The sequence below is a fragment of the Lagopus leucura genome, unplaced genomic scaffold (genome assembly GCF_019238085.1).
Source record: "Lagopus leucura isolate 7727_CA_CO unplaced genomic scaffold, USGS_WTPT01 Super-Scaffold_100015, whole genome shotgun sequence".
NCBI lineage: Eukaryota > Metazoa > Chordata > Aves > Galliformes > Phasianidae > Lagopus > Lagopus leucura.
In genome coordinates this window covers 9,941,784-9,952,015 of record NW_024962269.1, presented here as the reverse complement: position 1 = coordinate 9,952,015, position 10,232 = coordinate 9,941,784, and the positions used below count along the sequence as shown (strand labels likewise).

At 41.9% G+C, this 10,232-nt stretch overlaps 1 protein-coding gene across 1 annotated transcript; it reads right to left on the bottom strand.

Annotated features, from left to right (window-relative positions):
• Positions 1 to 1,245: 1,245 nt before the first annotated feature.
• BCL2A1 (BCL2 related protein A1) lies at positions 1,246 to 3,714 on the bottom strand. The gene is made up of 2 exons (XM_042876123.1): positions 3,246 to 3,714; positions 1,246 to 1,756 (listed from the first exon to the last, which is right to left on the bottom strand). Exons 1-2 carry the CDS (start codon positions 3,663 to 3,665, stop codon positions 1,652 to 1,654), a joined length of 525 nt encoding a protein of 174 aa, XP_042732057.1. The 5' UTR covers positions 3,666 to 3,714; the 3' UTR covers positions 1,246 to 1,651.
• Positions 3,715 to 10,232: the final 6,518 nt, after the last annotated feature.

Below are 10,232 nucleotides of genomic sequence, written 5' to 3'. Positions count from 1 at the left end.
CACCTCTCTGGGCAACCTGTGCCAGTGCCTCACCATCTTTATTGTAAAAAAAAATCTTTGCTTATATCCAATCTAAATCTCCCTTCTTTTAGTTTGAAACCATTTCCTCTTGTCCAACACACATTTCCTCTTGTCACAACAGACCCTGCTAAAGAGTCTGTCTCCTTTCTTACACTCCATCTTTAGATACTGAAAAGGAGGTCAGCTGAAGTCCAGCAATGAATGCTAAATCATCTCTCTTGCTTTCATGGAAGAGGAAGCGATACAGTTTCTGGCAGATGTTAACATCTGTGTGTGTAGTTAAAGCCACCAAGTTGGCTGGAGAACCCATTACCAGAAGAAGGCTGCTTCATTCTGCCAGTGTCATAAAGCCTTGGTGATACAGAGGATTTATTTCAGAATGTTGCTGCTGTGAGCCACAGGCCCAGTGCTACCTTGGTTCCCAACTGCAGTACAGTCAGTACAGCTAAAGAACACCCTTCTAGAATGAATTGGTGAGAAACTACTGTTTAAAGTTTCAAATCAAATGGTTCTTGAGTCCAAATAGTAGTTGCCCCAGACTATAAAAGTCTGGAAATCTGTTAGGGCTACTTGTGAATTTGCTGACTTGGCAGTGTAACCCAAAACACTCATTTCTGTCATCAAAGTTGATTCAGATCATTTATTTTATGAAAACTAGTCTATTTCTTTTATAAACTACCAAATCATAATGGAGCACTACAGCAAATGTAGTACTGACATACTTGGTCTTCTAACCCATGTATTTCTTAGGTTGTCCAGTAGCTCTCTAACAGCTTTCTTGAGTTACCTTAACCAGGTAGATCTTCCTCCCTTCTCCCATCCAACAATTTTTTTCTGAAAGAGATGAGGCCCACCATAAGATTTGAAAATGCATATTTTATTTTTTTCCCCAAAAATATTAGTGTAGCTACACTGTAACAAATTAGAACAATTTGTACTTCTCTCTTTAAAAAATTTCGTTTTAAAAAGTCCAGCCAGGTGACTACATTACAAAACTTTGAAAGAACAGTCAGTATAGATATGAGCAATTAAAAATAGAACAAAGAAACACATACCATTGCATTAACAGTAAGTGAGTGTACATTTATAAATCGCTAGCTTCCACAAGTTGTTCTTCCCATTAAGATTGCTTTGTCTGGATCAGTAACTTGTGCCCACTTTTACACTGCAATTTGCATTTCCTTTTTCTCCACAGAACCCCCCCCCCCCCCCCTTTTGCTTATACAAATGTTGCAATAAAAATGCACTACAGTAGTATTTCATTTACAAAACAAATGAGATTAAAACTTGTTTCCTAACCCATTGGATTGTATTTCAGTAAGACAATGTCCTTTCATTGGAGGTGCAACAGAAATTCCAAGAGCTGTGTGGATGCAAAGGACTCTCTCTCTCTCGAAGCAGTTGTGCCTGGAAAGGTTGGCTTGCGCTGCTGCACATGCAGCGTTGATTCCTCTTTAGAAGCATCTTTTCTTTAGGTTTGACAATTAGGAGAGTGTGTTAGACATTGCATTAGTCAAAATAAATAGAAATAAATTAAAAACAAATTATGCAGGGAAGTTATTTTCTAGTTGATACTGCTTGGAGGAAAACTTAGCAATGAAGCTTGTTGCAGCAAGCAGGTCCATTTATTTCAGTAGTACTCTCTGAACAAGGAAAAAACAGCTGCAAACATGTCTGTAATTGTAGAGAAAGATAGTGGTGATCTTCTTTCAAACTTTGTTAGGAAACCGTTTTCCTGTAGGAAAGAATATGCACAGTTAGGGCCAGCTTAGGATGTGCAGGAGAAATGCACTGCTTTGTGCCAGTATCAGTGACACTGCTACACCTTGGTGCATAGAGAGGCAGCTCTTCACAGCTCTACCTCCACCAGATGAATAGGGCTTCAAAATGAGTAGCTGAAAATAGCGGCCCCTTGCTGAATGTTTGTTTTATCTCCAAGTAAAGACTGTGCCCTGGCTATGTGAAGAGAAAATGAGTGTGAACTGCATCATCTGAGCCCACACCTTAGAGGAAGATACAGGTACTGTGTTTCTGATGTGATAATATGCTTGTAAATGTCTTCCTTGAACATCCTTATTCTGTTGCGATAAGGCACATATTATGACAGAATGCTGCCTGCAGTTAATACTTCTCCTCAATAAAAATAACTCTATATTTGCAAGGGATGCAGAGAGGATCATTACAACAAATCTGATGCATCAAGGGTCGTGACTCACTGCCTCCTTTTTTAATGTTATCAGAGAAGGATAAAAACAAGCAGAATAAAGGGAAACACTAGAAAACAAGTGAAGGAAAAAAAAAGAAATAGCAAAGAGGAAATATAAGAGAAGTGAGACTGGAGAGGAGTGGAAAGAGAAAGTAGCATTTACAAATAGGTAGAAGGAAAAAAGTACCAGGGAAATAACTGCCTCTGATGTCACTGATACTCAGCCTCCCCCGAAGAGCAATAGTGAAAGGTACTGTCAGGATGAAACTATGCAAAGCAAAAGGGACCTTGCCTCTGCTAGCAGAAGGGAATTTCAGCAGCTTGATGAACTCATCCGCATATTGACAAATGCTTTGCTCTGCTCTGACCACTGATGTATGCAAGTCCTAGGATTATCTCAGTCCAAACAAATAAAAAAGATTGGACCCCATTGTGCTTACCTGCAAATTTGTTTAAGTAAACTGATTTGGAGGATTAAATAATAGCTTCATGAGATCCACAGCAAAAGTACTGACTAGACTGTAAGAATGAGACTTGTGTATTCTTTCCTTTCCTTGAACATCAGTGTTTTTGGACCAGCTTGCTTCTGTGGAAGCAGAATTGCTGCTCTAACCATAGGATGCATTCACTTTTAAATTCAGTAATAAGAAGTGTGATGGAATGTCTTATTTAATGCGCTTTGAGCACAGGGTTGAATTAGATGGTTTCCTAACATCTCTCTCAGCCCGTATTATTGTACTATCATATGATTCAAGTCTTACTCTGGGGTTTTGGCTGTTAACAGAAAGTGCCTTTCTCAAAAGAAAGATGTCTTTTAACCTTGTTCTATTTAAAGCAGAAGCAAAGTTTTCACTGTAAGTCTGAAGCAGACATTGCAGACATCATAAATTAAGTCACCAAATAAAACCCTGGATAAAATGTTTTTGTAAGTGTCTGTAACAAAACTTTCCCTTAATTAAGACAAATCTTTGAATCTACACTGTGGTGGAAAATGAGAAGACACGCAATTGTAGCTTACCCAGCCACCATTTGCATCTATCCATGCGGCTTTGTTATTTATGATGTACTCTGTGATGAAATAAGAAATCTGCTCCTTCTCCTCTCCGGTGAGCTGAACTCCATGCTCTTGAAGCTTCTTGGTGAGAAGACCTCCAAAAGTAAATATGGTCGTAATTCGTCCCCAGTTAGTATTTCCGTCAGCAAACTTTTCTTCCATGACTCCATTGAAAATTCTCTTGGCAACATCTACAGAGGTAATATCGATCCTGTCCAAGATGGGTCTGAGTGCCTCCTCTGTCTGATCTTGGAGTGAGGACGCGATGTTTCGCAAGACGTGAGCAACTCTGGTTTGGGCTGGTCCAAGATGTGATTCCTGAAGCACATATTGCAGATAATCTTGAGCTAAATAATAAACATAATAGAACTCAGCAGTTTCCATTTAGTACGAAGCTCAGAGAGCAGTGTGCTGCTCTTAATCAGGCTCAATAGTGAGCAGCCACAGGACATGCACACAGCTTTGTATCTTCTGGTTTTGATGGAATTTTTTGGTTTTACCACAAAGTTCCTGTTCAAATGTAATGACTTAATGTGTAGGCTGTGAATATGTCATAGCGGAAACGAAAGACAAATGTCTGCTCCAGGGAGAAAACAAGTCTTGTTGAGTGATTTATTATTTTTACAGACAGTATGACTCTAAAACTGAATCTGCCATCTTTTACCATGTTCTTCAGCAGTATAAGTTTGCATTTCCTAGGGTCTTTTGCTATGTAACACTGGAAGAGATTCAGCTTTAAAAAATGTCTTGAAAAGTGCATGCTATAGGAATATGCAGTCTGCTCTTAACCCCCAACATCCTGCACCCCAAATCTCTTCATTACCACAGGTTAAAGCTGCAGTCTGCATTGCAGACCCACTGCATGTGGGTCAGTTCTACGTCACAAATTTTGGAAGAATCTGGTAGAAGTTTGCAGCATGGAGAAATGGACAAAGCTTTTCCATCAAGCAGGGAGCTTCATGTAACGACTGGCAGAGGAAGCTCAGCAGTGGTAAAAGTATGGAAAGCAAAAGGGGAAAACCAACTTTATAGCATGATCTCCTTCTCCAAACTTTCTCACACTCTGTGAGTGCTCTTCAAGGTCCTTCTTTGAAGATTTGAATGGATGGCTTCAAAGATTTCTTTCCCCCACAGGGAATTTGGTATGAAAAACAATTTGAGTATAAAAGACAATGCTAATGCAGTCAGTGTGTCAGAACATGAAGTAGAAAATACGGGGTGAAGCTGGTGATGTGTGATACCATCTGATTCTTTCTTGACAAATAACAAAATTAGCATGATACCTGCAGTGGCAACTCTTCAATTCTGTGTTTTGATCAGGCAGTTTTTTGAGGGGATAAGAGGCAGAGATGTCAAACCCACTCTTTCTTGACAAACCCAGATCTGACTTTCCTAAAGGGTGAAACTGTGGCGAGAGCTTCACCCCACTGCAAAGACTTCAGAGCAGCTGATCACGCTGGAGCAAAGCCTAACTAGAGCTGTGACACAAATGTGCTGTATTTATAGGTCTGGTTTATCCCCCCCAGGTTGTGGATGCTGCTGCTCTGACTTCAGTTTTGCAGAAAGCCATTGATTAGAAAAGCATACTTTCCACTTCCTTCTCAGGGTTTTTCTTTGTATGTGGCGAACCTGGCTCAGAGTGACACAGTAATTTTCCATGTGCAGCGAGGTTTGAAACCTCAAGCCATCATCATCAGTGTAGCCCAGACATCAATGACTTTGGTTACAAGGAAAATATTTGACTCACTTTCTGTTGGAAGCAGAGCTGGCTGATGCCGTGTTCACTGTGTTCAGAATGGGTTTGGGTGGGAGGTAAGCTGGAAAAACTCACGTGTTGGATGCTGCCCAGTGGCAGCATCAGGTTGGGGTGGGAAGCTTGCTGTCTCCTTCACACACACTGTCTTACCAACCAGAGCTCACTTTGAAGGTTCAGAAGTGTTCTCCATCCCATACGTCCAGCTGCTGCTTTGGCAGATTGGCTTTGCTTCTGTTATGCTCAGCGATGTCAGCAAACTGCCAACAGTTTTTTTTTGGGGGGGGAGGAAGGGGTGGTGGGAGGGGGGTAATGCAAATAGAAGAAAAAAAAAAGGAAAAAAATAAAAATATGATGGTTCTTAATTCTTCCAATTCAACTCAACCTGGGCAAAAATTTCTGGGATGGGGTAGCATGGCTCTGCTCAGCTCCTCTCCTGTCACGTGCTTGCTGCAAACAGGGCTGCAAGAAGTACTCGAGGAAAAATCATGAGAACCCTTCTTCTATATTGCACATTCTGTGAGGTTATAAATCACTCTTGACTCTCTCAATAATCGATTAATGAAAAGCTTGTTGTATTCATTCTGAATACAAGTAATCCTTGAATATGGGGACACTGAGCAGTACTTGAGGAGACAGGTTTTGTTTTTTTCACCATCTACAGCATCAGAACACAGGCAGAGGCTGATATTTCTTCATTAGTGGAGCATTTAGGATTCTGAAGGGAGTGATCAGATAAGGCTATGAATATGTCACCACTGCTGAAAGAAATCCATGTTAATTCCTTGGCAATTTGGGTGCAAATGCTGCACTTCCAGCCCCTTGATCTCTTGCAGGGCTGAAGGGTGAAGCTCAGTGCTCAGCTTCTACAAGAGGGATGGCAGCTCTCAGCAGACACCTTTAGCAGCAAGGTGTGACACTTGTGGCCAGAATTCGGGATGTAGCTGTAGAAGCTGCCCCAAGCCTGTTGACCTCAATGTTAGACACGTTTTCTTTTCAGTAGCATGCTGTGCAGGGTGTGATTCCAAGTGCTGGATGTTTAGTAGCTGTGACAGTTGCTATGTCTTAATATGTGTATATATGTGTGTGTGTGTGTATGTATATATGTGCATTTATAAGGTTAGACCAGAGTACATAGCTCTACCTTCCCAAGCTCTACTGTTCAGCTCTGAGCACTGTAAGAAGTCAGCTTTAGGTCTCTTACCTGCATTGTAGTGCTCTGATTCTCATTATCTACACTAGGCAGTGCCTTCCTTTATCCTACCAGATCTCATTCACGTTTTGTAGTTATAAGCAAATACCTTTAACATAATGTGTCTCCATTCTTCTTTCCACCTGCTCTATCCCCTCAGTGCTGCATATTGTGCACTCTTGCTGCTTCCTTCTTTTCCTCTTGCCTGTATGTTCTTTCTCTTTTATACATGATGAATGTTGACAATACCATTGAAATAGAAACCTGCCTGACTTGGAAGCTCAAATTCAAACCCACTCCTTGCTTGCTGGCATAGCAAGGGACTTCAGATACTTTAATTTAAATCTGTGCTCTGTGGATTTGACTCCACATCCTCACCTGACCTGAAAAGGCTTATTTTCCAGCACAGATGGGAAGTGAGTTGACAGTTTCTCATAAAATTGACTGGTAAGAGATGATGGTACCTTATCTTGTTTCAAACAAAACTAAGCCAAAATGACAGCTCCTTGGAACTGTTTACGTTGCATCTGCCTTGCCAGAGCTGTTCCAGTTCCAGGTGAATTTGGGAACTGTGAACTCTTCTAAGACAGCCAGGCTTTGTCTGGAGGAACAGTGAGTTTTTGAGAAAGCTCTTACAGATTTGTTCTGTTTTTCTTCCCTTTCTGATGTCCAAATCAGGACTTTGTGCGTGAGTGTGTGTGGCATTGAGCTTCATTGCAAAAGAGCTGCTCAGTTCACTTCTAACATTCCAGCTGTCCTGCACAGCCCTGATGTAAGGGAGGGTTTGGTCACTTCTGCTCCACTCCATTTTCCTACAGATTGGGATATGCAATCTGACTTTCTTTCCAGTTGCCGTTGGCTGTCGCTGAAGTCCCGGCTCGGTTTGCCCAGTGGAGTGCTGCCACCTAGTCGCAGCCGTCTTGGCTGCAGGCTCAGCTCCTCGTCCCTCTTGGGTGCCCACATCCAAGGCAGCGCTCTGGGATTCTGTGCAGCACAGAGACGCAGCGCTGCAGCGGTGAGACTCCTGAGGATCCTAAATCTCAAATTGTGTGGCAACTAAAAGGCTTGGAGCCAGTTTGTGTGCTGTGTATCTCAGGAGATGCTGACAGAGCACACAAAATGAGCTCCGGGGTGGAAAGGAGGGTGCAGATATATTTGCATCTGTTTGGCCAGCTGAGATATTCTAGGCCAGTTGGAAAGCAGGAGCAGTCCCCAGCATACACGAACCAAGGAGCCTTCTGCTGAGCTGCAGGGCGGTGCAGAATAGCCCTGGTGTGCTGAGCAATACAGCACAAGCTCTCTCCCATTCCCCAAATACCACACAGCAATTTGGCTGTGTTATTCAGGGTCCAACCAGTGCCCTGTGACTTCCTCTGGTAACTCAGCTCAGAACTTGGCTTCTTGTGGATCCAAGCCTCTCTCATCATCATGAGTCAAGGAAGCAGCCAAGCACACTGCTCCACCGCTCGTCTGCCACGTGTCATCGTGCGCATGTGCATGGACACGTGTTGTGCTCGAAGTTCTCACAAGCCTTTCCAAATGTTTATCCGGGATTAGGATAATTTGAACAAGGAGTCATAGAGTGTTGGCAGCGAGCCATGGAAAAGTAAGGCTACCTTACCTTCACAAAAGTATGGCTTACTTCTTACTTACCTTCAGCCAGTTTTGGTTGAAGCTTAACAAGACCTTGCAGATCCCAGTGGAAAATTTCAGGCTGAATCCAGCTTCATTGCTGAAAATACTTGTTCCTGGACATGGAAAAAGGAAAAAAGAAAAAAAAAAAAAAAGGAAAAAAAAAATCTGATTGTAAATATCCATGAAATAAGTCAAGATATGTCAATATGCTCATAGCTCAACATGATAGCCAAGATTTTGTGATCTCCACTGCCATAAGGCAAGAGTGCTCTTGACTTTTGGCTCATTCCATTATAGAGTCCAATGTCAACATGTGCAAGGTCCATTTGTATTTTAATGTGCAGTTTTCATTTTGATCTGAATCTCTGGATGCAATGCTATCAGGAGAGACAGGCATTCAACATCAGCTGCATCAGTGCTTTAAAGATACTCTAAATTGTGGTGACATTTAAAATGTGGTGGCAGACATCTGAGACAGCTGTGGCCTCAGCCCTCCAGGAGTATGCTTGCTTCCATGCTTCTCCCTCATTTAGATCAAGCCTGCATCTGCTCCTGATAATACCAGAAACCTTTGCACTGGCTGGGTTGGTGATTCATAGATTAAATATGTTGCCTTTAGAAGGTAGTGTATCTTTCAAACAAATCACTTTAGCCCCTTTTCATGATATCTGTTCATTATTGTATAAAAGAGAGTTGTAGCAGCACTGGTATTTCTATACCATTAATCACCCTTCAGGGAGGTGCGTAACTCACCAGTAGTTTGTTTTACATGCAGGGTCCACTCTGAGAGTGCATTTATTTTTATTCCCCTTTCAAATTGTCTGGAATTATTTTAAATTATATTTAAAGAATTCAACGGCGTGCAGATATTTTTGTCTGTTATAATCAATCTGGATCTGCTTTGATTAGGAATTATGTTTAGGACATGAATGTGTAACATGAATTTAGCAAGTTTCATATGCTCAAAATAAATATTCATGTTAAAACATTTCTGAACCCTAATTCAATAATTTTTTACCTCCTCAATTGTGTATTTGCATGAAATTGTTGCGGTGCTTAGAGCCTAGGCTTTATCACATTTCTGGATTCTTTCTTTAAGTCCTTCAGCTAACATAGCAGGAAGGCTCAGACTACACTGCAGTTTGGTAAGACTTTCAAAGAGTCTAAAATTTGGTATTAAATTAATTCCATCCACTTACACCCTAAGATATGGGACTGTTTATTGTAGAATAAAATGTCCTGCATTGGCCCAGGAAGAGCTCAGAAACCTAATGTCCCACTGTGTCAGTATATCGAGCTCTTGGTCCATGCAGGGAATGTAGTACAGAAGCTGCAAGTGTGTTAGTCCTGATGCTGATAATGGAGCCTGCTCACACCCCCAAATGATGGGGTCTTTAGCAAGATGAGCTCTTCTGCACACTTTCGGTTAATCTCAATGCAAAGTATTTGCTGTTTGTGCTGAATGTTCTGGACGGTAAAGCAATACCTGGGTGCCCCAACTGGAAGCATGGATTGCCTTGTGCTGGCTGTTTGACCTCTGAAACTCAGGAGCAGTCTCCTGCCTCGGCTCATGAGTGCTGGGAGAAGTGCTGAGCCTACTCAAAGCACCAGGCTGCCTTCCCAAAGAAGCAGATGCAGGACTGTGGTCATCTTTGTTGCAATCAGTGAGGCATTTCAATAGCTATCAGTAGCACGAGCAACTGAACTCTGCACCAGCAGTCCAGCATACATCATCTGGAGTTTTCACAGTAAAACCCCAGAACACCCGTTTGTCCTTAGTAGACTTGCCTTTGTGTCAATTTGGGACTAGATTCTTGGCATGCCAGGGAATTATGCATCGTAATGACTTAATCAAGGGCTTTCGTAGTTTGTTCTAGAGCAGAGAAACCTTTTAAAACCCAAATGCAGATGGAAGCTTGGACCCAGCAGCAAGTGCTTTGCTCATGAAATCAGAGGAGCACTGCACAGACTGACCCCTTGTGCCTCAGCAAAGCTCTATTGATTTCAGTAACTTCATCCGTGCAGAGACGTGAATCTACCTACGGGAAGCTAAATGAAGCCTGAAGTTATTGATTTTCAAGGGGAAGGAACTTTATTTAAAAGATCTCTTCCTTTATTTTTTTTTAATTATTCCTGATTTTGAAATATGACATCACAGCAGACTAACAATACAAAAGAGTGACAGCAAATAAAACAGGCAGTTTCACATGGTTTATTGCAGCAAGGCCAGAGAGAATGGGACTGAGTTAGACAAGGCTGTTAATTGCTCTTTGTGCTGGATAACTGTTAATCTCTCTATGAGCAATGCATTTCCAGTGGCCAGTGCTCAAGCAATGTAAACGGTAGCAGCATCCTTGCTTATCCTTTCCCT

Bases quoted from the DNA above. Each gene is read 5' to 3' on its own strand.
- BCL2A1 (XM_042876123.1), bottom strand. From the start codon at position 3,665: ATGGAAACTGCTGAGTTCTATTATGTTTATTATTTAGCTCAAGATTAT. The intron at 1,757-3,245 runs GTAAGCTACAAT...TCTTTCCTACAG, and splicing joins TAGATGCAAATGGTGGCTGG to GAAAACGGTTTCCTAACAAA.